The sequence below is a fragment of the Somniosus microcephalus genome, chromosome 3, assembly GCF_052327205.1.
Source record: "Somniosus microcephalus isolate GS21.2 chromosome 3, FLI_Smic_1.0, whole genome shotgun sequence".
Lineage (NCBI taxonomy): Eukaryota > Metazoa > Chordata > Chondrichthyes > Squaliformes > Somniosidae > Somniosus > Somniosus microcephalus.
In genome coordinates this window covers 62,721,310-62,747,993 of record NC_140989.1, presented here as the reverse complement: position 1 = coordinate 62,747,993, position 26,684 = coordinate 62,721,310, and the positions used below count along the sequence as shown (strand labels likewise).

Below are 26,684 nucleotides of genomic sequence, written 5' to 3'. Positions count from 1 at the left end.
ACGATAGCCGGGATGTTGTTGAGGGGTGCAAGAATAGAGAGACCTGGATGTGTTTGTGCACAAATCTTTGACAGTGACAGGACAGATTAACAAAGCAGTCAATAAAGTACATGGGATCCTGGGCTTTATAAATAGAGGCATAGAATACAAAATCCAGGAAGTTATGCTAAACCTACATAAAACACTAGTTTGCCCCCAGCTGGAGTATTGCATCCAATTCTGGGCACCACACTTTAGGAAGGATGTGAAGGCTTTGGAGAGGATACCGAAGCGATTTACTAGCATGGTTCCAGGGATAAGGGATTACAGTTATATGGATAGACTGGAGAAGCTGAGGTTGTTCTCCTTAGAGCAGAAAAGGCTAAGAAGAGATTTGATAGAGGTGTTTAAAATAATGAAGGGTTTAGATGGAGTAAATAAAGAGAAATTGCTTCCAGTGGCTGAAGTGTTGATAATCAGGGGCACAGATTTAAGGTGATTGAACCAGATGCAACATGAGGAAAAACATTTTTAAGCAACGAGTGGTTAGGATTTGGAATGCACTGCCTGATAGGGTAGTGGATACTGGTTCAATAGTAGCCATGAAAAGGGAATTGGATCAGTACTTGAAGGAGAAAAAATTTCAGGGATATAGAGAGAGAATGGGGGAGTGGGACTAACTGGATTGCTCTTCAAAAGAGTTGGCGCAGACTTGATGGGTTGAATGGCCTCCTTCTGTGCTGTACTATTCTATGAATACTAAAAGTATAAAAACTATTCCATGCCCGGACTTGTATCTGTTACCTTCATGGGCACAAATTTGATCCTTCTTGCTTGTGCTTTTTTAAAAAACTTTACAATGAAGTTATTTATTAGGAAATATACATATTAACGAAGCAATGTTGAATTTAGCACTTTTACTATTCTCTAGACTTAAGTTTATACAATGTTTTTAGGCACTATTATCAATTATATTTTGGTTCTTTCCATTGTTTAGGGGTGTATCAGATCAGCAGGCAAATTAAAGCACACGATGGCAGTGTATTTACTCTCTGCCAGATGAGAAATGGAATGCTGCTTACAGGGGGTGGAAAAGATCGAAAAATCATCCTGTGGGATCACGACCTCGTTGCAGAAAGGGAAATTGAGGTAAGCCTACTGCTGTACCTTAAGATTGTGGAAATATTTAGTCACCAGTTATAAGGTTTTTAAAAATTAGGTACACTACAATGATGGCTGCGAAACAAGATTTACAAGTTCCCCTTTAATTGGGTGGATTGTCGAGCAGCTTCAAGTGCAAAGTTGGATTGTAGGCACTATGAATTGAAAAATCTGAAAAGTAACGCATCGAAGAAAGGAAAAACCTAGTATATCAAGAATACAAGGGTTTGAAGATGTTGCTGAAGGCTTCAGGGATTATTTAACAACCCTCTGCAGAAAGAAATTTCTCCTAGCCACCCTCCTCATTTCCTTAGTGCCAATATCAAACTTACTTTGAAAGTGCTTCTCGGTTCTGCAACCTCGACTACTGAGAAAGGCAAGAGCAACAATGTCATGGGAACATCACCACCTCTAGGTGACACGCCATCCTAACATGGACATATTATCACTATCTTTATTGTCAATATCCTGGAATTTTCTAGGGAACACCACTCTGGAAGCATCATCACCAGAAGGATTGCAGCTGTTCATAGATGTAAATGGATATGATATGATTGGGATTACGGAAACATGGCTCCAGCGTGACCAAGGCTGGGAACTCAACATCCAGGGGTATTCAATATTCAGGAAAGACAGGCAAAAAGGAAAAGGAGGTGGGGTAGCATTGCTGGTTAAAGAGGAGATTAACACAATAGTAAGGAAGGATATTAGCTCTGATGATGTGGAATCTGTATGGGTAGAGCTGAGACATACCATGGGGCAGAAAACGTTAGTGGGAGTTGTATACAGGCCCCCAAACAGTAATGCGGAGGTTGGGGATGGCATTAAACGGGAAATTAGAGACGCGTGCAATAAGGGCACAGCAGTTATCATGGGTGACTTTAATCTACATATAGATTGGGCTAACCAAATTAGTAATAATACTGTGGAGGAGGAATTCTTGGAGCATATACGGGATGGCTTCCTGGACCAATATGTCAAGGAACCAACTAGAGATCAGGCCATCTTAGACTGGGTATTATGTAATGAGAGAGGATTAATTAGCAATGTTGTGCGAGGCCCCTTGGGGAGGAGCAATCATAATATGATAGAATTCTTCATTAAGATGGAGAGTGAAGTATTTGATAAAGAGACTAGGGTCCTGAATTTAAATAAAGGAAACTACGATGGTATGAGGTGCGAGTTGGGTAGGATGGATTGGGGAATGTTACTTAAAGGGTTGACGGTGGATAGGCAATGGCAAACATTTAAAGATCGCATGGATGAACTACAGAATTTGTTCATCCCTGTTTGGCATAAAAATAAAACAAAAAAGGTGACTCAACCATGGCTAACAAGGGGAATTAGGGTTAGCATAAGATCCAAGGAGAGGACATATAAATTAGCCAAAAAAAAGCAGCAAACCTGAGGATTGGGAGCAGTTTAGGATTCAGCAAAGGAGGACAAAGGGATTAATTAAGAGGGGGAAAATAGAGTATGAGAGTAAGCTTTCAGGGAACATAAAAACTGACTGTAAAAGCTTCTATAGATATGTGAAGAGAAAAAGATTGGTGAAGTCAAGTGTAGGTCCCTTGCAGTCAGAATCAGGGGAATTTATAATGGGGAACAAAGAAATGGCAGACCAATTAAATACATACTTTGGTTCTGTCTTCACAAAGGAGGACACAAATAACCTCCCAGAGATGTCGGGGAACATAGGGTCTAATGAGAGGGAGGAATTGAATGAAATCAGTATTTGTAGGGAAATGGTGTTAAGAAAATTGACGGGATTGAAGGCCGATAAATCCCCAGGGCCTGATAATCTACATCCTAGGGTACTTAAGGAAGTGGCCCTAGAAATAGTAGATGCATTGCTGGTCATCTTCCAGAATCTATAGAATTTTAGAACAGTTCCCATGGATTGGAGGGTAGCTAATATTACCCCACTATTCAAAAAAGGTGGTAGAGAGAAAACGGGTAATTATACACCGGTAAGCCTGACATTGGTAGTGGGGAAGATGCTAAAGTCCATTATAAAAGATGTAATAGCAGAGCACTTGGAAAACAGTGACAGGATCGGACAAAGTCAACATGGATTTACAAAAGGTAAATCGTGCTTGACTAATCTACTGGAATTTTTTGAGGATGTAACTGGTAAAATAGATAAGGGAGAACCAGTGGATGTGGTGTATTTGGACTTTCAAAAGGCTTTCGATAAGGTCCCGCATAAGAGATTAGCGTGTAAAGTTAAAGCACATGGGATTGGGAGCAAGGTACGGACTTGGATAGAGAACTGGCTGGCAGACAGGAAGCAAAGAATTGGAATAAACGGGTCTTTTTCTGAGTGGCAGGCAGTGACTAGTGGGGTACCGCAGGGATCGGTCCTAGGACCCCAGCTATTCACAATATATATTAATGATCTAGACGAGGGAACTAGATGTAATATCTCCAAGTTTGCAGACGACACAAAGCTGGGTGGGCGCGTGTGCTGTGAGGAGGATGCCGAGAAACTCCAGTATGATTTGGACAGGTTGGGTGATTGGGCAGATGTATGGCAGATGCAGTATAATGTGGATAAATGCGAGGTTATCCACTTTGGTGACAAAAACAGGAAGGCAGATTATTATCTGAACGGCAATAGATTGGGAAAAGGGGAAGTGCAACGAGACCTGGGTGTCCTTGTGCACCAGTCACTGAAGGTAAGCATGCAATTGCAGCAGGCAGTTAAGGCAAATGGTATGTTGGCCTTCGTAGCGAGAGGATTCGAGTACAGGAACAAGGATGTCTTGCTGCAGTTGTACAGGGCCTTGGTGAGACCACACCTTGAGTATTGTGTGCAGTTTTGGTCGCCTTATCTGAGGAAGGATGTTCTTGCCATGGAGGGAGTGCAGCGAAGATTCACCAGACTGATACCTGGGATGGCAGGAATGACGTATGAGGAGAGATTGTGTCGATTGGGCTTATACTCGCTGGAGTTTAGAAGAATGAGTGGGGATCTCATTGAAACTTATAAAATTCTAACAGGACTAGACAGAAGAAGGATGTTCCCAATGGCGGGGGAGTCCAGAACCAGGGGTCACAGTCTAAAGATAAGGGGTAAGCCATTTAGGACAGAGATGAGGAATTTCTTCACCCAGAGAGTGGTGAACCTGTGGAATTCTCTACCACAGAAGGCAGTTGAGGCCAGTTCATTAAATATATTCAAGAAGGAGTTAGATATATTTCTTAAGGCTAAAGGGATCAATGGATATGGGGAGAAGGCAGGGACAGGGTAGTGAGTTTGGATGATCAGCCATGATCTCATTGAATGGCAGAGCAGGCTCGAGGGGCCGAATGGCCTACTCCTGCTCCTATCTTCTATGTTTCTATATTTGAGAAGACCCATCACCATCTTCTCAAAGTAACTAGGGATGGGCAATAGATACACCACCCACACCCAGTGAACAACTAAATTTTACATTTATTTGCCTCTGAGTCAGAATGTTAAAGTTGATAGGCTTGTGCACATAATCTAGGCCAACATTCCCAATGCAGTACTAAGGGAGTATTGCACTGTCAGAGAAGCCATCTTTTGGATGAGACATTAAACCAAGGCAATGTCTTCCCTCTCAAGTGGATTGAGAAGATCCCATAGCACTATTCAAACAAGAGCAGGACAACATTCCACACTCAACCAGCATTTATAAAACAGATTATTTGTTTTATTATCTCATTGCTGTTTCTGAGACTTTGCTCTGTGCAGTTTAGCTGTTGTTTCTCTCTCTTTAACAATTATTTGCTCCCTGATCATCATAATTTCCTACAGTGTGCACTATTCCCAAGTAAGTGGGTGTGCAAATGACTTGTTTCCAGAAAACTCAATCCCACTCTATGCTTGAGAAAGGTGTGGGTAGATTAATTTGTAGGAGGGTGCCTTCTGAGATTGCACATCTGGCTGAGATGGGGAACTGCATCTATAAGAAATTTTGAAGGGAACCAGTGTCCTACCATACCATAATATGCCACTTTGGTAGATAATGTGCTGGAAAAACATTAAAAATGGTCTTTATTGTTTTCTGATACAATAGTCTGTATTTAGATTCCATTTTTATAAATGGAATTTCTGGCCAAGATAGTTTGAAAGAACAGATATTTATACTTCAAGAATTACTTTTGGCTTGAATATCACCACCAAATGAAATGGTATAGCATTAGTTATATGGGTTTTGTTTGCCCTTTCGGGAAGGCTGAAATGGAAAATGTATCAGTGTTCTTCAATAGTTTGAGAGTTTAGTTAACACGTGGTTCAAAATGTTACTGTAGTAGTGTTGCATAGTGAGTGATACAGTTGAGCATCTGTAATGTTTTTATTGTTTGTGTTGGTCTAGGTTCCTGAGCAGTTTGGAGCCATTCGAGCAGTAGCAGAGGGGAAGGGGGACCAGTTTCTGATTGGCACATCACGCAACTTCATTTTAAGAGGAACTTTCAATGATGGCTTCCAGATAGAAGTACAGGTGAGTGGCATCTTCACATTTCATTTCAACAACTAAGTGCTGTTTTGCTGTGAAGAAGGTGAAGTTTTCTGGAACAAGCTTGGTTGCTAAAGAGGGATTTGTCACATTAATAATGATCCTCAATAAAAATACAAATTGTTCAAATTTTGGAACCTGCAGCAAGGTTTATGTTTTATTTAGAATGTAGTTTGTGTATTTCACTTACTGTTGCATAAAAATACAGTAAACTAAATTAGGTTGAGTTCCATTAGTGTACTTCACAAATTTATTTCAAAAGTTCTCATTTTTAATTATTTATATATCTTATAAAACATCTTATTATGGCGTGCACTTCTACACCTTACTACTTGTGTTTTGTTTTTGTAATAGAAAACCCACATGTCAACATGTCACATTTGGAAAAATCTTATCTAAACGTGTCAACATTTCTCTGTCACCAGTTCTTGATGAACTAATCAAATCATTCAAAATGCTTTTTGAAAAATAAATTCTGCATTTTTTTTCTCAGTATCTTGAATTTCTAATGTCCAAAATAAAGCTTTAAACAATTGGAACAATTAAAAAAAAAATACACATTTCACAATAATTAAATATCAATTGATTTTTTTGTCTTAATATTTTCATATTGCAAAATTCTTTAAAAGTATAATTATGCGCACAGCATCCATTAATCAAAATACAAACAAAGGGAGAACACATTTTCTACGTTTGGTTCTCTAAATTGGAAATAATTTTATGCCGTGAATATATCTACGTTTACTACACGGAGACTATAAGGGACCTCTTCTATATTATTGTATCATGCATATTATTTTTAAAAGTTAATGGTTGTAACGGGCAAACATTTGTATAACATTCTGACTAGATCACATAAGTTCAAAAGGTTTATTTGATTCTAAAGCTTGCTGTTTTAATTGTGACAGGGTCATACAGATGAACTCTGGGGCCTAGCTACACACCCTTTCAAGGACGTTTTCCTGAGCTGTGCCCAGGATCGACAGGTTTGCTTGTGGAACTCTGTGGATCACACACTTGAATGGAGCAAAATCTTGGATGTAATTATTTTCTGCATTTTTAAATTATACATTTTTAGATTGTACATATTGATTGTTTTTTAAGCTAGTTACAGATCCAGTATCACTTCAAATGTAGAGGGGCAGATTTTTTTTTTTTTAATTTGAGCCTTTCAAAAGTCCCTTAGTATTATAATTTTCCTCTGTGAATGTCTCTGACTAGCCGCCTGTTCAAGCCAATTCCGTGAAACAGTATTGGAACAAATATGGCATACAATGATTTTTGATTTATTGCCATAGAGATTTATTTGAATTAGGGTTACTGTAAACCTATTGGGAGCTCTGATGTCTTTGTGAAGTGACTTTCAACTCTATAGAAAAAAAATTCTGCCATATTGCAATGCCATCAGCAGGAATTAAAATGAGAAATTATGAATAGGATATAATCCCACAACAATGGGGACAGTTTTCACCTGGATGTCAGCCTACCAATATTCTGAAAAGGCAGTACAAGTGCCTGACATTACTCCGCCAATATGGATACCAGTTTCTATTTTTCAACGTGCATCGTGCGTTTATAGCAGTAATGATTTTCTGGTGGTGGCTCAAAAGCAGCAATTATTGGGTGGATTGATTGTAACCATATTGCATTTCAGAATAATTCTATTGCTTGTACAAATAGAAGGTATAAGTTTCTTAAGGAGTAAACCCAACAAGAAAATCAGAGACACAAGGAGAGGGCATTCAAAAGAAGATACCTATTTTCAAAATAAACCTCTAACTGCAGACTTTTTAGTCTTGGATCAATGACTGGAAAAGTAATGGAAAAGAACATAAAGAGCAAGCTTGATGATGGTGTATATGAAAATAACCAATTAAATGGCAGCCAATGTGTTTTCAGAAGATTGAAGTCTTGCCTGACCAATCTCCTTGAATTTTTTGAGGAAGTGACATCCTACGTTGGTGTTGGAATGTCTTATGATATAGTGTTACTGGCCTTCCAGGAATGTATTGCAAGTTGGACAAACTTGTAGCTGATAGTAAGTAGGGAGGGGCAACTGAGTTTGGATAAACAGGATTACAGAAGGACTTGGACAGAATTTGCAAGACGTTAGAATTGTGGCACATGAAAGTCAATACAAATAAGTGAAAGTTGTTGCATATTAGGAGAAAAAGTGGGGGACATACATAGTGAATGGTGTCAAACTGGTTAGGGAAGAAGCTGAAAGAGGTCTGCAGAGTGATAGTGGACTCTTGCTGGGTTTGCCCCTTATTTGTTATCCTGCTTTGAATAAGACTTCCGTGTGTAGGCAATGGAATTATTCAGTAAATGTAGCATGGCTAGAATTATTCCTGCACCTCTTTTCCCCGCCCCCCCCCCCCCCCCCAACTAGAAGTAACTCGCACACACCCCCATCCCACAGTGTAGCAAAATGGACGCCCTGGGCCAGTGCCATGCGCACCCCTTCATTGTCTTCTGTTGCTTCCTATCTTCCAACCCCTCCTATTTCCCTATTCGATCTCCCTACTTCCTGTCCTCCCTTCCCTCCTCCACTGTTCCCTCTCCTCCTCTCTGTCCTCCACCCTCCCTGCCCTTCCCTCGCTTCCTTTCCTCTCCTTTCTCCCTGCTCTACTCCCGTCCTCTCCCTGTTAATATTTGGACGAGAGCCTTCACTAGTTCAGAAACTACTGCCGACTGAAAGAAAAAGACAGTCTAATGTTTTTGGGTAGGAGAGACTCTTCATAAGATCTGGTGGAGGGTCCCACATAACATTTAACCTATATTCTCATTCAGATGCTGTGGCTGGCCTACTGTGCATTTCTAGTTTTTTCATTTTTTTAACTTCAGATTTCAAACATTTGCATATTTTATATTTAATGGTCAGTCTATCTAAAGCAATAGCATAGTCAAATAAGTATTACAGTACAAGCTAGCATAAATTATTTCATCATCAAGCCTGATGAAAACACTAATGAAAACCATCTCTCAGTACTTGCAGAGGAACATTTGTGTTTTGACTCCCTCCATCAATCTGCTATTTATGAGCTCCGAATCTTAACTGCATTCTTGTTAGAAATGACTATGCTCAGAATGATCTATCTGGCCAGTTTCTTTGGTGTCATCTCAATAACTTAAAAGTAAAGTTCTAGATTTTTATAAAAGTTGCCTGATGATTTGCTCTCCTCATCCTCTGAATTGCTTCCAAAAAACAGGCTCGTCACAAGCAAATGAAGTATTGGGACTAAAGTATCTGCAAATATTCAGTACTTGAAAACAAGCATTACTGTACATCTTAAAAACTGTAAACTTAAGGCAGCTCAGTGGTAGGATATAATACATGAGGTGATGGTACACCAGGGATTATGTTTGCAGTTCTCTGTTTCAACCAAAACGAGCAGATGGTTTCCATGGTGAATGTTCCCACCCAAACATTACCCTATGTTTCTTTCCCATGTTGACAAACATGTCATGTATTGGTACTTTTTGTTTAAAGTTCTTGGGTTGTGGGCAGTGCCAGCAAGGCAACATTAATTACCTTTCTCTAGTTGCCTGGTTGAAGGTGATGGTGGGGCTTCTTAAACCACTGCAGTCCTTATGCTGATGGTGTTCCTGCGATTGTGTTAGGGAGAGAATTCCAGGATATTGACCCAGTGATGATGAAAGAACCCCAGTACATGTCCAAGCCAAGATTGTGTATGTCTTGGTGGTAATGGTGTTCCCATCATCTTGCTGCACTTATCGTCCTTGGTGGTAGAGGCTGGAAAGTGCTGTTGAGGTAAGCTTGGTGAATTGCTATAGTACATCCTGTAGATAGTACATACTGCAGCACAAGTGGTGGCGGCATGGACATTGAGTTCATTGAACGGGATGTTTTCTCCTGGATGATGTCAAATATCTTGACAAAAGTTGCAGCTGCACCCACCTAAGTGAGTGGTGAGTATTGCACCAAACTCTTGACTTGAGCTTTGCAAATGGTGGATAAGCTTTGATGGGCCAGGAAGTGAACCACTTGTTACAAAGTATGTAGCTTTTACCATGCTGTGAGTAAAAGAAAAAATGATGCATCAACAGCCACCAGTTTAGCACACCCTTCAGCAGTTGACTCCTGAATGATGCTTCTGGAGACTTTGGGAGGAGGGGCAAGGAAGACGAGAGAAGCAAACATGACGAGCTTTCTCCCAGCAGGACTCCTAGTTCCTTTTGATGGAGAGGGAATTGAGATAGAGTGGGAAGTGAGCTACAAACTATAGCCTTGGTTGTGGAATCAGGATGCACCTTCAATGTGGTGAGACTTCTGCCTATCCCAACAATTGAACCCCTGACCAATGTTCCCGTTTAGGTACAGGGTCACGCGGCCGCGCAGCCAGCTCCATGGTGTTCTAATGGCAAAAGCTGTGCATGTGTGGTCATTTGAATGGGCCACGCAGCCTCTTACAGGGGCCGTGCACCCAAAAAAAATTACAGGGAACATCGCCCTGACCTTGACTGGTTTTCTAGCATCAGGGTGATCCACATAATTTTGATGGGTTCATTATCTCTGCCTAGAGCGGGTGTGTAAATTGGCTGTGGTAGATCTTGGAGACCTGCTGCAAAGTGGTATTGCCAGTAGTCTTGTGCTGCCAGTAAAAGTTAATTAAAAAATGTTTCAATTTGGTTTCATAGTCTATGTAATTGAATGCACAAGCTTTCCTAGTTTAAAAATTTGACAGCAGCTGTAGCATATCCGGTACAGAGTCCAGTTACTATAGCTAGGAAGTTTCAAAAATTGAGAGAGAATACATTAAAATAATTAAAAATAAAATAGTGACATTTTCTTTGATCTCTCTTTAGGAACCAGGTCATTGTGCTGAATTCCATCCCAGCGGTGTAGTGGTTGCTATAGGAACACATTCGGGCAGGTAAATCTGATCATATCTCTTGGGTCTCTAACTGATGGTTGCAGTTGTGTGTGTGTTTTTTGGGATTGTATGTTATGCTTCTTTACAGTTGAAGAGATAGCTGCCATACTCCCTGCCATACTCCCAAGCCTCCTGCAAATGGGCTAACTAGTAGGAGGTGCACAACAGCAGTCTAGTGACTTAATTCACCCTGTGATATTTTTTGTCATTCCTCGTAGCAACATAACTTAGATGGGGAACATTAAGAAGTGGGAGGATCAAATATGTGATGGCTTTTCAGAGTGAGTTATGTACTTGAAGAGCTTAAATGACTTGCCTGACTCGTACTCATTTTGTTCCAAATTCCAGAATGGGAGTAAACAAACAATACTGTTTATACTGAGCCAGTATAAAATTTATAATTGGAAGTTAGCTGCATAAATATAAATGTTATACTACTCTATGGTCAATATTGAAAAAATATAAAAATGAATGAATTTGTTATCATAATAGCAGAAGTTCAACTTGGTAGCAGTAGTTAATTAGCTACTTAATTACTGTTAGATACAAATTGTATAGAATCGCAATCAAGACAGCGGTGAGGAAGGATGATATGTTGGAAGGATCATCAAATGAGGCCATATGGGTTGAACTGAAGAACAAAAAAGGGGTAATCACACTGCTGGGAGTGTACTATAGACCTCCCAAATAGTCAGAGGGAGATAGAAGAGCAAATATGTAGGCAAATTTCTGAAAAGTGCAAGAACAATAGAGCAGTAATAGGTGATTTCAACTACCCTAATATAAACTGGGATAGAATCTGTGTGAAAGGTATAGAGGGTGCAGAATTCTTAAAATGCACTCAGGTGAACTTTTTTAGCCAGTACATAGCAAGTCCGACAAGAGAGGGGGACGGTTCTGGACTTAGTTTTAGGGAATGAAGCTGGGCAGGTGGAAGGGGTATCAGTGGGAGACCATTTTGGTGGTAGTGATCATAATTCAGTTAGATTTAGCGTAGTTATAGAAAAGGACAAAGATAGACCAGGAGTAAAAGTTCTCAATTGGGGAAAAGGCCAATTTTACTAAGCTGAGATGTGATTTAGCAAAAGTAGACTGGAAACAGCTACTTGAAGGTAAATCAGTGTCCGAGCAGTGGGAGGCATTCAAGGAGGCGATAGTGAGGGTTCAGAGCAAATGTTCCCACAAAGAAAAAGGGTGGGACTCCCAAATCTAGAGCCCCCTGGATATCAAGGGACATACAGGGTAAGATAAGGCAAAAAAAAAGGGAAGGTTATGCCATATACTGAGTGCTAAATACTGCAGAAAGCCGAGAGGAGTATAGAAAGTGTAGGGCTGAAATTAAAAAGGAAATTAGGAAAGCAAGGAGAGGACATGAAAAAATATTGGCAAATAACATCAAGGAAAGATGTTTGATAAATACATAAAGAGCAAGAGGATAACTTAGGAAAAAGTAGGGCCTATTGGAGACCAAAAAGAAAACCTGTGTGTGGAGGCAGAAGATGTGGGTATGGTTCTTAATGAATACTTTGCATCTGTCCTCACAAAAGAGACGGATGATGCAGACATTGTCGTTAAGGAGGAGGAGTGTGAAATATTAGATGAGATAAGCATAATGAGAGAGGAAGTATTAAGGGGTTTAGCATCTTTGAAAGTAGATAAATCGCTAGGCCCAGATGAAATGTATCTCAGGCTGTTAAGAGAAGCAAGGGAGGAATTAGCATAGCCTCTGACCATCATTTTCTAATCCTCTGGCTAGAGGTATGGTGCTGGAGGGCTGCTAGCATTGTTTCCTTGTTTAAAAATGGAGAAAGGGTTAGACCGAGTAATTATAGGCCAGTCAGCCTAACCTTGGTGGTGAACAAATTATTGGAAAAAATTCTGAGGGACTGTATTAATCGTCATTTAGAAAGGCACAGATTAATCAAGGACAGTCAACATGGGTTTATTAAGGGAAGGTCGTGTCTGACTAACTTGATTGATTTTTTTGAGGAGGTAACCAGGAGGATCGATGAGGGTAGTGCATTTGATGTAGTCTACATGGATTTTAGCAAGGCTTTTGATAAGGTCCCACATGGCAAACTGGTCAGAAAAGTAAAACCCCATGGGATCCAAGGGAAAGTGGCAAGTTGGATCCAAAATTGGCTCAGTGGCAGGAAGCAAAGGTCGGGTGTTTTTGTGACTGGAAGGTCATTTCCAGTGGTATTCTGCAGGGCTCAGTACTAGGTCCCTTGCTTTTTGTGGTATATATCAATGATTTAGACTTCAATGTAGGGGGCATGATTAAGAAGTTTGCAGATGATACAAAGCTTGGCTGTGTGGTTGATGGTGAGGAAGAAAGCAGTACTGCAGGAAGATATCAATGGACTGGTCAGATGGGCAGAAAAGTGACAAATGGAATTCACTCTGGAGAAATGTGAGGTAATGCCTTTGGGGAGGGCTAACAAGGCAAGGAAATGCACAATACAGGAAACTTTCTGGTATCCGGCACTGACGGGACCGAGCTGGTGCCATCCCATCAAAACTGTCATAGAAACCAGCGCTAATGTTAAAACATACAGAGCTTCTGAGCTCCGTGTGAAGCAACAAACCCTGTTGCGCTTCAAAACAGTCGGCTGCAGCTTGCAAGCGTCTCTGTAGCTAAGCAACAGCTTCAGCTAGACCTTGCAGAGCCACGACTGGAGAAAAAAAGCAACGAAAAGATCTGAACCGACTCCTGAATTTTGCCGGTGGATAGAGCTTTCCGGACATTTAACCTCCAGATAAACGAAAATTTCCTGTAAATGGTTGGATACTGAAGTGTAGAGGAACAGAGGGGCCTTGGAGTGCATGTCCACAGAGCCCTGAGGGTAGCAGGACAGGTAGATAAGGTGGATAAGAAGCCATATGGGATACTTTCCTTAGCCTTGATGCTGAGGCATAGAATACAAGAGCAGGGAGGTTATGCTTGAACTGTATAAAACACTAGTTAGGCCACAGCTAGAATACTGCATACAGTTCTGGTCACATTACAGGAAAGATGTGATTGCGCAGAGAGGGTACAGAGGAGATTTACAAGGATGTTGCCAAGACTGGAGAATTTTAGCTATGCGGAAAGATTGGATAGGCTGGGGTTGTTTTCTTTGGTGCAGAGGAGGCTGAGGGGAAACTTAATTGAGGTGTATAAAATTATGAGGGGCCTAGATCGAGTGGATAGGAAGAACCTATTTCCCTTAGCAGAGAGGTCAATAACCAGGGGGCACAGATTTAAAGTAATTGGTAGAAGGATTAGAAGGGAATTGAGGAGAACTTTTTTCACTCAGGGTGGTTGGGGGGGTCTGGAACTCACTGTCTGAAAGGGTGGTAGAGGCAGAAACTCTCATCACATTTAAAAAGTACTTGGATATGTACTTGAAGTGCTGTAACCTACAAGGCTATGGACTGGCTTCCTTCTGTGCCGTAAATTTCTATGAAGACACTTCTAGCTTCTTTTGGCAAACTGTCTGTATAATCTGTAGCAATTGTACCAGCAGAAAGGTAATGTTATTGTTTCAACTGGAGTACCCTTGCTACCCTCCCAGGGCAATCATTTTGTATGTGGGTAGGTTGATCAGACTGTAGTTGTGCGTTACTGCCAATCTGCAGCCTGACCCATTTCTCAGGCTACTCGTGGTACAGTGATGAGTGGTAGGCTCACTATTCCATCTGTTGCTCCAGCTTGACCCACAGGCAGCAAGAATAAAGGCATCATTGACTGGATTTAAGATTAAAGTGTGAAAACCAGTACCCTTGTAAAATTTTACAGCTTAAAAATAAAAGCATCTTTTAATAGGTTGAACTTTTGAAAGCTTTCATTAACTCACTGATAGGAAAGCTATTACCTGTACTCAGATCATTTTCTTATTTTAAACCCTTCAACAGAAATAGGAAGGAAGGGTAAACCTTTTCACAGAGCAAACCAATTTTGGACCATTTTTTGTGTAATAAATTGTGGACTCTGGGAAGCCATGAATAGTTTTTAGTCTCAAAGTCAGGAAGCCACAGAAAACTTCAAGTGCAGCTACATGGATTTTATGTGGTTTGGCATTTGTGGATCTGACAATACAGATTAAAGAATATCTGTATAACGATGAATGATTCAGTTTGTGGTCTGGATACTGAGAACTGAATAAAAGCTTGTTTCCTAAATTTCAGCAGTTGTTATTTCAGTGCAGTGTAAAATAACTCCCTGGTTATTGTATTGGTGTTGAGAATTTAGAGATGGGTGAAATCTGTTGTAGTATTAAACCTTGGCCAAAAACAAAGAATTAATGTCGAGGTATTCAGTAGTTAGCTGTTGTGTTTCCTTGTGTTCTTATTACTATGTAATACAGACACTTTTAACTCATTTAGTTTACGACTTTCACTCAGTTGTATTCTTGCTTTTATGATGTTGCTGCCACATGGTGCGGAGTGATACAAGATGTCTGACCTTGCACTGCGCACTGCATTTCACAGTATGCCACACAGCAATATAAATACACTAACCAAAGTAGTTCCATATAACGATGTAACAAGTAGTTCCATTTAACGATGTAATAATATAACGATGTAACATCCCTCTTTCTCAAAAAAAACTGAAACATGAAATTTAATTTAATTAAAAAATATATTATATCTAAACTATTATTATCAAATACAAAGAATCGTGAGTTTTCTTTTCTTCGCGATATCGCTCAGGTGGTTGGATATTGTCCCTCTATCTTGTGGATTTGGTGGTGACCACTCCTCTCTGCGGTGTTCTGGTGTGTTCCGCTCTTCTTGTTGTTGCTGTCGCACTTGGAGTTGGAGTGTGCATGCTCGTGGTTTGTTTGATTTGTGGTGCTTGTTTCTGGCATTGTACTGCTTGTGGTAGCTGGTATTGTCAATGTTGCTGATGTTGTCTGCTGCTTAACCAGTTCAGGTGAAGGTCTGATGTGGAGTCTGTTCCATCTGTATTGGTTACCAGGTTCGGTCTCTACGAAGTAGGATCTTGGAGTATCAGCTTTTCCAATGACCTTGGCTGGATTCCAGGTTTTCAACACCGGGTCTTGCACATGCACTGATTGCCCATTCAGCAATTCTGGTAGCATCTTTGCATGTTTGTCGTAATGTTTGCTCCCTACGACTTGTGCTTCTGCCAGCTTCTGTCTGAAGTCCTCCTGGTCCTGGGGAGGATGTATTTTTGCTGGTAGGGTAGTCTTAAACTTCCTCCCATTCAGCAATTCTGCAGGTGATTTCATGTCTGCTTTCAGTGGTGTTGATCTAAATGATAGGAGGGCAAGGTCTTGCTCTTCCCCCATCTCACTGCTTTTGATGAGCGTTCTCTTGACAGTCTGGATCTGTCTTTCGATGAACCCGTGTCCCCTTGGGAAATGTGGGGATGAGGTTACTATTTTGAACCCATACTTTTCTGCCAGAGCTCTGAATTCACTCGATGTGAACTGGCACATCGTCACAGATTACCTTTCATTACCTGTCCATTGTCACAGATTACCTTTCATTACCTGTCCATTGTCACAGATTACCTTTTCCGGGATTCCTTGTTCAGCAAACGAGCTCTTTGCAATTCTGGTGGTAGTTGTGGTTCTCAGATCTTTCATCCTTCTCACAAAAGGAAACTTGGAATAGTAATCTGTCACTATGAGATACCATTCTTGATTGCACATGAAGAGATCTGCCCCAACAGTGTGCCATGGTCTTAACGGTATTTCACTAGGTATCATCTCTTTCTGTTGTGCATTTCTGTATTTCTGGCATATACCACATGCAGAAACAATCTGTTTGATATTTTTGTACATGCCTATCCAGTATACAGCTGATCTGGCTCTCAGCTTGCATTTCTCCATTCCCATGTGGCCTTCATGTATTAGACGGAGAAGTTCTGTCTGCATGTTCTTTGGTACGATGATCCTCGAGCCAGCAAGGAGAATACCGTCTTCTATTGCGATGTCGTCTCTAATCGTCCAGTATTGACGAATTGTCGCCTGCACCTGCTGGATTCTCTCCGGCCACCCCTGTATCACTTGTTGTGTGAGTAGTTGCAATTCCTCATCTTTGCTAGTCTCATCTCTGATTTGACTGAGCTTTGTAGGGGTAACACTCACTAGGTGGTGGATTTTTACTGTTGGACCCTCCACCTCGTGTTTCTCATATGATGACAATCGAGACAACGCATCTGCTAGCACCATTTCCTTTCCTGGCTTATATTTAAGCGTGAAGTCGTAGCTTTGGAGCCTTAGAAGTAGTCTTTGCAGTCTTGTAGGTGCTTTGCACAGATTCTTCTTGTAGATCTGTTCTAGTGGATGATGGTCACTCTCTATTGTAAACTGCCTTCCATACAGGTATGTATGGAATTTCTCGCATCCATACACTACTGCTAATAGTTCTCTTTCTATGTTGGCGTGTCTCGGCTGACGTCAAGGCCTTTGATGCGAAAGCTATTGGCTTTCCTTCCTGCACAAGAGCGGCCCCTAGTCCTCTGGTAGAAGCGTCTACTTGTAGAGTGACTGGTTTTCTTCTGTCATAATATCTTTGCACAACAATTCTTTAAGTTGTTTGAAATTCCTTTAATGTGATTCAGACCACTGGTATTCGGCGTCTTCTTTCATTAGCTCTCTGAGATTTGTTGTATGTTCCGACATGTTTGGGATGAAAGAACTCATGTATTGGACCAAGCCGAGGTAACTCCTCAGCTCTTTCTTATCTTTGGGTGGTTTCATTTCAGCAATCGCCGCAATCTTCTCAGGACTTGGCTTGACTCCCTCTGTAAATCATACCGAAGAATTGGCATTCCTTGACTTTAACTATGCACTTATCGGCATTTAACTTGATGCCAGCCTTCCTGGTACGCTCCATGGCCTCATGTAGGTGCATATCATGGTCTCTTTCATCTGCTCCATAGATCTGAATATCAGCTATTCCTATAGCTCCTCCACAGCCTCTGTATGTCTCGTCTACTTTCTGTTGAAAGATATTTTGACTGACCTTTAACCCGAATGGTAGCCGCAGGAATTTGTAATGCCCAAATGGTGTGTGGAATGTTGTCAGTGTTGTTGATTCCTCATCCAACTTCACGTTCCAATATCCATTTCTGGCATCTAGTTTTGAGAAAACCTTGGCTCCTGCCAGTGATGGTGTAATCTCCTCTAGCGTTGGGGTGGGATAGTGGTCCCTCTATCGCCTGGTTTAGATCTTTGGGGTCCAAACATATTCTGAGACGCCTGTTTAGCTTTTCTCGTATCACAATTGAGTTTACTCAGTCTGTGGGTTCAGTGACCTTTACGATCACTCCCTTTTCTTCCATCTCCTTTAGCTCTCTTTCAAGCTTTGTCTTCAGCTCGATGGGTACTTTTCGTGGAGCATGGATAACGGGCTTTACCTCTGGATCGATGGTGCTGTGGTATTGGAAATCTCTGAAACATCCCACTGTATCATCGAAACATTCCGGATACATGTCTATCAAGTCTTTTTTATTCTTGATTTGTGGGCGATTCTCCAGCGGGGTGTTGCTGTCTATCCTCAGTGACGTTTCCATCAGCTCGTGATTAACTGAGATCAATCTCAACTTCTCGCAGCTGTTTAATCCCAGGATCGCTGGCCCCTCAGTGTCGGTGACATAGAACATGAAGTTGATGTTCTTTCTTTTATGTGTCCCTTTGACAAAGGTTATTCCGAGTTGTTTAATCTCACTCCCCCCGTATGCTGTCAGCGTGACATTACTTGCCTTTAAACAACCCTTTTTCGGGTAGCCATCTTCAAAGATCTGCTGGTACAGTCTCAATGGGAGAATGTTGCTCTGAGCCCCTGTGTCCAGTTTCAACTTTAAGTTGATGGTTGTGGGCTGACCTTTGACCCCCTTTTCGATTTGGATGATGGTGTGCAATTCTCTCTTCGGGGTATTTTCCGCTCTGAACATCTCGTGAAGCTGTACCTTTTATGGTTTCAATGTTTAGTGTATTGTCATGACCATAATCATCATCATCCTGTTCATCCATGGCATGGATATTGTGTTTCTTTCTCTGGTTCTGCTGTCCGCCTTTGTTTTTGATGTATGTTCCTTCTTTCTTCGTTCTACACCTCTTTTCCCAGTGGTTTAGTTTGCCACATGCATTGCAGCTTGTTCCATATGCTGGACATTTCCTCCTGTCTGTATAATCGTGCGGTCTTCCACAGTTTCTGCACATGTTTTTCCCGTTGTCATGTGCATGTCTTTGTGTGTTGTACTTTTCTCTCACTGTATCCACTCTGTTGTCCGTCTCAGAAGCCGTCCGCATGTCAGCCGTTTGAGAAATCAGCGTTCTCATTTGTTGCTTCATGAGCTCTCGCAGTATCTATAGCCTCTGTTATTTCGAGCTTTTCTTTCCCTATCAGGGCTTTTTGTACCTCTGCATACGCTGACCCCCATATCAGCTGGTCCACAAGCCTTTCCTCCATTTCCTTAAATGCACACTTGCTGGCTTCATTTCTCAGCTTTGTCAGGAAATTGTCAGCTGTTTCACCGGATTCCTGTCTTAGACTCTGAAATTTGTATCTGTGTATACGGTGATTGGATTTAGGCTCTAGATGGTTGCTGAATTTCTCAAAGATTGTCGCAGGGTTTTCCTTTTCCTCTTCAGTCAAACTCCAGCTATTATACAAATCTAGACTTTTTTCTCCTGTCCACAACAGAATGTAACTAACCTTTTCTTCGTTGGCAGTACCCTTCAGGAAGCGCTTGAATGTAAGGTCACATTTCTGTTTGAACTTGCGGCATGCCTCTACTATATCGTCGGCTTCCCAGTTCATGAGGGGTTGCATTTGCGCAGTCAGTGCAGCGGCAGCCGCCATCTTAGTTGCCCGTACGATTCACGCTCAATCACCACAGACACCGGCACTCACGATCAGCTCATATATTCACTTTTTGTCTTATTCATAGTTTGTATGGCACAAGTTGTACTCATTTATACCGCTGCCACCATGTTGTGTCTCCTTGTGTTCTTATTACTATGTAATACAGACACTTTTAACTCATTTAGTTTACAACTTTCACTCAGTTGTATTCTTGCTTTTATGATGTTGCTGCCGCATGGTGCGGCGTGATACAAGATGTCCGACCTTGCACTGCGCACTGCATTTCACAGTGTGCCACATAGCAATATAAATACACTAACCAAAGTAGTTCCATATAACGATGTAACAAGTAGTTCCATTTAACGATGTAATAATATAACGATGTAACATTAGCGTTGAAAAAGAGTATCATTTGAAACCTGTGCTCTCCGATGATGGGTTGAAGTCTACAAACAAGACTATATATATAAATTTTCATGGTTTCACGCCTGCCCATAATACATCATACAGTAATAAAAACAGAAAATGCTGGAAATACTCAGCAGGTGAGGCAGCATCTGTGGCGAGAGAAACAGAGTTAACGTTTCAGGTCGATGACCCTTCGTTAGAACTGGAAAAAGCTGGAGATGGAACAGGTTTTTAAGCAAGTGCAGGGGCAGGGAGAGGGGGGAGGGGAGGAGAGGAAAGAACAAAAGGGAAGGTCTGTGATAGGATGGAAGACAGGAGTGATTAAGAGATGTTGCAAGGCAAAAGGAGATGGTAATAGGACATGTATCATACAGTATTCAATATTATTTACTGCTGCATCTTATTCAGCATACAATAGAAAGAAAAGAAAGACTTGCATTTATATAGCGCCTTTTAAGACCACCGGATGTCTGAAAGCACTTTACAACCAATTAAGTACTTTTGGAGTGTAGTCACTGTTGTAATGTGGGAAACATGGCAGCCAAGTTGCACACAGCAAGCTCCCACAAACAGCAATGTGATAATGACTAGATAATCTGTTCTTGTTGATTAAAGGATAAATATTGGCCGGGACATCGGGGGTAACTCCCCTGCTTTTCTTCGAAATAGTGCCATGGGATCTTTTACATCTACCTGAGAGAGCAGGTTTAATGTCTCATCTGAAAGACGGCACTTCTGACAGTACAGCACTCCTTCAGTACTGCACTGGAGTGTTGGCCTAGATTTTTGTGCTCAAGTCTCTGGAGTGGGACTTCAACCCACAACTTTCTGACTCAGAGGCGAGAGTGTTACCCACTGAGTCACTGCTGACACTCTGGATAGCTGACACTCAATAGGGAAAATAGTTCAGATATTTCAACCTATTCTGGTCTGGAATGTTTGTAATATAAAGATCTATTGGTCCAGACTGTCATCTGTTTAAAATATATTTTGCCTCATCTTTCTGATCCTTCTAAATTGAGCCAGAAGAATGGTATTTCTAATATAACTAATGTTTTGCCAGACATTGCTGGAAAGTTTGTGATATTTGTGGTCTCATTCACTTTTAATGCTATATTTTGGCTGTTTTGACAAAATTTCAAAAGATTTCCTAGAAGGGGCAGGTGAAGAGGATTGAGACAGAACAATTGAAGGGTCATTGTGCACTAAACTTTCTGAGCAACAGAAAACTTTAATTGTGCTTCTCATCAGTAATTATAGGTTTGTCCTTAAAAAGGCTCCAATATATGTTCACAGTTTAAAACCAGTATGCTCTGCCAATCCATACCTCCAGGAAGTTGCAAGGAGTGAGGAATATAAAATTAAGTGATCACTTGCAAAATTGTATTATGTCCAGTCCCATTTTAATGCTATCACGTTTAGTGTTTGTTTGTCTTGTAACTACCCATCTGAGACAGATAGCTACAGAACCAGTTCAGCTGTGCAGTACTTTATTTATACTACCTGGCTCTGATTTAAATTCCCATGGCTAGGAGAGAAGTGTGAAGAAGGATGCTTTGTGTGCATGTGCAGAGATACACTTGTAACTAATATTTTAAATGTTTTGAGAGTGAGAACACCTACTTTCTCAAGGCATTTAAAATGATTCTGTGTAAGTTTATGAAGTACATGGGGGAATCCAAGGGATCTCCTGGTTATTTTTAAACCTGGTTTGACTCCACACTGGAGATGTACTCTATGCAATATCGAACCCAAGCTGTGCAAGATGCCTCCTCTAGGATGTCTCGCATGTCTTCCCTCCAGTCAGGTTGGGACACGCCTTTGGTGTGTTGTTCTGTTGGTTTTACATGGCTAAACTTAAACTACTTATCAAGGTGCAAAAGTAGCTGTGTAACTGCACCTTTAGAGGTGTCTTGAATAAAAAAAACATTTAGTTTGACATTAAAAAAAAAGTCTTTTAGCTTATGGCATTCCGCATTTTATCGTCCTCACTCATGATTTTAATCCTGCTGTTTTATTTCAAAAGTTGCACATGGGGCTGGGATTCAGAAATTAATATCTGGTGAACTATTGGGAAATGTTTCCAGGCATCCAATTTTGAGACACTGCTTTTATTGTTTCCTTTGTATCATTTAAATAAAGGTTGAGAGTTTCACAGTCATAGCCAAGAAAAACATTGAAATCTGCTGCACTGATGCAGACCTTTGCAGTGCAATCAATGGGGAAGTAGTGATTGTCAAAATATGCCTTGACACAGCTGGCCCATTCTAAGGAATTGCTTCAATAAGCACACACCTCATTATAACACACTTTTTGGCTTGCACTCAAGTAGTGCATTCTGTACTTATAAAACAAACTTTATTCATAGTTAAAAGCTTGAGGTAGGCATCTCTCTTCACTTTCAGGCAAGGCCTATGTAATGCAAATAGAATTTTAATATAGCAGAGCTAAGTGTGGGAAAATGTTAATTGGGATGTATTTACAGTATCTGGTTCAAAGGCAACATTTTGGATGATGTTTCCAAATAAATGTAATGATATTTATTGATGCATACTACAATGTAGTAAAAGAATTACTTAAGTAACAATGAATTTGACTTATTTGTTAATATTCCTTGTGTGACAGGTGGTTTGTTCTCGATGCAGAGACAAAAGACCTAGTTTCAATACACACTGATGGAAATGAACAGCTATCAGTGATGCGGTATTCTCCAGGTAATTGGATTTGTTTTATCTTTGCTCCAATCATTGTAATGTAAAATTTAAAACACTATGTTGCAATCACTAGCGAAAGTGGTGAATGCAATTTTTATGTTGGTGAAAAATTTCCAATTATAATCCTGTTCTTTCTAGGCCTTACTGATGATCAGGTCTGATTTGGCTCTGGTAAATTTACTTCTAACCAGAGGAACTTAAGGTGCAAATCCTAGCCTTGACTGACATTCACACGTGTCTTTCTCAGTTGAGCATTTGACCAGATCTTGGCAGGTGGATAATTATTTAACAAAGCATTGCTTCTCACAGGGAAGGTAAAATTGGCAGGATCAGCCTTGCCTCAACTTATCACAAAATGTCTGTAATTGCAAATGTGGTAGCATCAGCAGATCAAATCACCTTGCACTCCCAAGTTAAGTGCTATTATGGAAGGAAGCAAACATGGGAGGAAAATATTAATAAATGAAAAGGTAACCTATGGGGTAATTTTCACTTTTTAAATGCAACGCTTGTTAAATCTTTAATAAATGTACTTTTATATACTTGTAACCAATTTTGTGGTACATTTGCCTACAGACTGACTTTCTTAATAGCCAGTTATAAAGATGTGTTCAACAGTATTGCATTAATACTAGATAGCATTGTCAAAAAGGTTTCTGTAACATGCTAGTCCTACCAATGAAGAATTAAATCCCAATGATTTTTATTTCAAAAATTCTCTCTTCAAATAGGCATTTAGATATTTTGGATCCAGGACTGCTTCTACACTTGCTAATGGGTTATAGTGCAGAATATTTTGGGCCATGGGCTTCTCCATACCATGTTCCTCCTTTATTGTATAGCAAGTGATGTACACAGTTACCACGGTTGAACCAGTATCAACAGACTTTCTTTTCCATAAGTATAACCGTGAAACAGATTACAATTCTACTGCCATAAGTAGGGCTATTTTTTCAGTGAGAGATAGAAATATAGAATACTTTTATAATCTTAAATCTATTGTTTGCTTGACTAAGAATTGACTAAACTTATTTAACTCAGAAATTAAGCAAAGTGCACTGACAAAGAACACTGTTGGCTCACCCCAGGACTGTACTTATCACCTTCTTGTTGGAGCATGTCTAATGTTTAGTTGTAGTTGCTTCATAGGATTTATTGAGAATTAACTCTTCTTAGCTTCTTAACACAACATACATGCCAACTGCCAGTCCTTTAACCCATTTGTCTGCTTTTTTCACTAGTATTGGTGGTTTTTCAGTATCAAGCAATTAGATCAGTTGGAAAGTGGGACTGGGGTCTGCCAGAACTAATCAAATCAGTTCTACAACAGGACTAAAAGCTGTTAAACAATTAGGCTGGATGAAGGGCAGGACTGAAAGCTGCCAGAACCAATTAATCTAATACGCTCTCCCACTTAGTTACACATGAATTTGAGGCAGTAAAGTTTTAAGATGAGCTAATGGTTTCTGAGTGTTTATTTGATATATATCTGCAACGTTGAAGGTTTATTTTCTTCAAGACTAGTTGTAGCATTTTTTTTTTAAATTTTTTTTTAGAGAGATAGAGTTACTTCCTCACCTGAATGCATTACCTGGCTTTATTTAAGCATTCCTGGTGGAATTGCCAGGGTTTAGAATTAAAATAGGGAGTGATGATAGAGTAGTGAATTTTGCTAAATTAAAAAAGTTATACTGAGATTCCAATACAGTATTTAGATTTTACTACAGTGTACTACTGTGATGCATGATGTGGGCTTTTAGCCTGTTTGTCGGTCAGTTGTAGCACCCATTTATGTTCTAAAACTTTGACAGCTGTTTTCACTTTGTTTGCATCCTAATAGTGGAGGTTTCTTTGTTACCTTACAGTAATCAAGAAAGGGCCCAAATCATCCATATTAGTGACATTAATAATCAATAACTATAATAGATTGTAAATCCCAGACTGCAGGAATTCTGTGATGATTACCTGAGAGCACAACATTCAGCTTCCTGTGCCTGTTCTTACAAACCATGTTTTTGTGTACTTTATAGCATTTTATTAATAATTGGTGTATGTAATTTTTATTTCTAGTACAAGAACGCATTAAGCATTTGTCAACTATTATCAGCAACAGTCATTTCTAGCTTTTTTACAGTTTTAAAAACATGTTTGCAATGCACAACAGGTTTATCATCTAAATGAATAACAGTCAAGTTAATGTTGAGTGGCCTATTGTCAGAACTTGGTTTTATGGTTTTATTTTGATACTTGCTCATCCTTATCCCTTTTGAAACTATTTAAAATAAAATATTTGAAACAGTAAAAATCAGCATACCCTCAATCCAGGTAATTCCATGCCTGCCCCTGGCCTTTCCTAGATGTGATAGTGGGTTTGTTTTATCTTGTGAATGCAGAAAGTACAGGAAACTTTGTGATATCCGGCACCGATGGGACCAGCGTGATGCCAATCTATCAAAAGTTCCGGAGTGGTGAGCGGATTATCTACCCAGGCTGTTTTTAACAAAGAAAAATTTAAAAATCAAGAAATGTGCAATATACAGTAATTGGGTACTCGCCTACAGAATGTTGTGTTAAATGGATGGTGAAAGATGCTTGATTAAGTACAGTACTGCCAGTTGATGGTAATCCATAACTCTTTAATTACTTAACAGTAAAACAAAACTTATAAACGACGTAACAGTACTGTAAAACAAAACTTATAAATGACTGTGCAGTGCACCAAAACTTAAACGACTGTACAGTACAGTATAAAGTACTGTACGGTGGTTAACTGTACACTTATTCCAAGCCAACTGGTTCATCAGGAATATCCATGCCAGCTGGGTCATCAGGATCATGCACTTCAACAGATTCTTCAGGCACTTCCACTGCTCCAACTCTTTTGGAAGCTTTCTTAAACATGTCCTGGATGTCTGCTTGCTTAGTGGACTCTTGCCTTTTTTGTAGAAAGGTAGACTGCAGAATATGGAGCTGCATAACTTCTTGGGCAGAATAGCAAGAACGGCTTTCAGCAAATTTGATGAATGAAGCAAGATCTCCTGGAGCTTTAGCCCAAGAAATCTTGTTCACTTCAGAAAGTCTTCAGTTTCCATCACACTTTCCTTTTCTTTCTTCGGATTCAAAACAGTCTCCATTATTTCATCATCACTTAGCAAATGCACGATAGCAACTTCTCTATCTGCATCAACCCACTGCTCAATATCACTTTCACTGAGGTGATGTAGAGGGTTTGCTGGGCCTACATTTTCACCATGTCAGCCATTTCCATTACTGCAGTCTTCCGCGGATGAAGATTGAACCCACGAAATTCCTCCTCTGAAGAAGAACCTTCAGCAAACATTATAGAAGGCCACAATTTGCACCAGGCTTGTCTCAAAGTGTGACCTTTCACCAATTTCCAGGAACATGCAACATTAAAGATGGCATCTTTAAGATTGTATTCCTTCTGAAATGCCTGAATACCTGTCTTGTCATCTTGGCTTATCAGTCTACGTAGGAAGTCTTTCTTGTAATGACACTTGAGATTTTGGATAATGCCCTGGTCCATGGGTTGTATGAGAGAAGTTACATTTGGTGGCAAATAAATGGTGACAATATTTCCAGAAACCAACTCGGATTCATGCGGATGGGCTCTACAATTATCAAGCAATAAAATGCATTTGCTATCTTCAGGTTTCCTTATTCTACGGAAATGTTCCCTCACAGATGGAGCAAAAGTATGATGGAACCAATTTGAAAAGATTTCCTTATCCATCCAAGCATTTGCTTGAGCTTTGTACTCAACAGGTAAGTGCCTCACATTTTTAAATGCACGGGGATTTTTATACTTCCCAATGACGAGAAGTTTAACCCGGTGTGATCCAGCAGTGTTAGCACGGTTACACGATCTTTATTTTTCTTGTAACCTGAAGCATTAGCCTCACTAGGCCCAGCAAGTGTTGATTCTGGCAAAAACCTCCAAAATAAGCCAGTTTCATCGGCATTGTATAGCTGTGCTGGCGACAAATCATGTTGCTGCACAACCCGATTGAAATAATCGCAGTATTCTTCTGCGGCGTCGTGATCAGCTGATTTCTTCTCCCCGCAAACATCAAGTCGTCGTATCCCATGCCGTGCCTTGAAGCACGATAGCCATCCATCAGAGAAAGCACACTTGTCAGTGAGCTCCATCTTTGCGTAAAAATCCTTCGCTTTTTCAATTAGCGTGGGTC

At 40.3% G+C, this 26,684-nt stretch overlaps 1 protein-coding gene across 14 annotated transcripts in view; it reads left to right on the top strand.

The window, feature by feature from the left end:
• eml4 (EMAP like 4) overlaps positions 1–26,684 on the top strand; it is a 334,770-nt gene that overhangs the window by 268,501 nt on the left and 39,585 nt on the right. For 11 of the 14 annotated variants that reach the window (XM_085980750.1, XM_085980748.1, XM_085980747.1 and 8 more), the window contains 6 exons: positions 977–1,128; positions 5,487–5,612; positions 6,536–6,667; positions 10,458–10,525; positions 22,385–22,473; positions 24,867–24,941. In XM_085980750.1, the coding sequence (XP_085836876.1) occupies positions 977–1,128; positions 5,487–5,612; positions 6,536–6,667; positions 10,458–10,525; positions 22,385–22,473; positions 24,867–24,941 (642 nt within the window). The remainder of the gene's footprint in view (positions 1–976; positions 1,129–5,486; positions 5,613–6,535; positions 6,668–10,457; positions 10,526–22,384; positions 22,474–24,866; positions 24,942–26,684) is intronic. The other 3 variants (XM_085980768.1, XM_085980763.1, XM_085980771.1) reach the window with 1 other exon arrangement.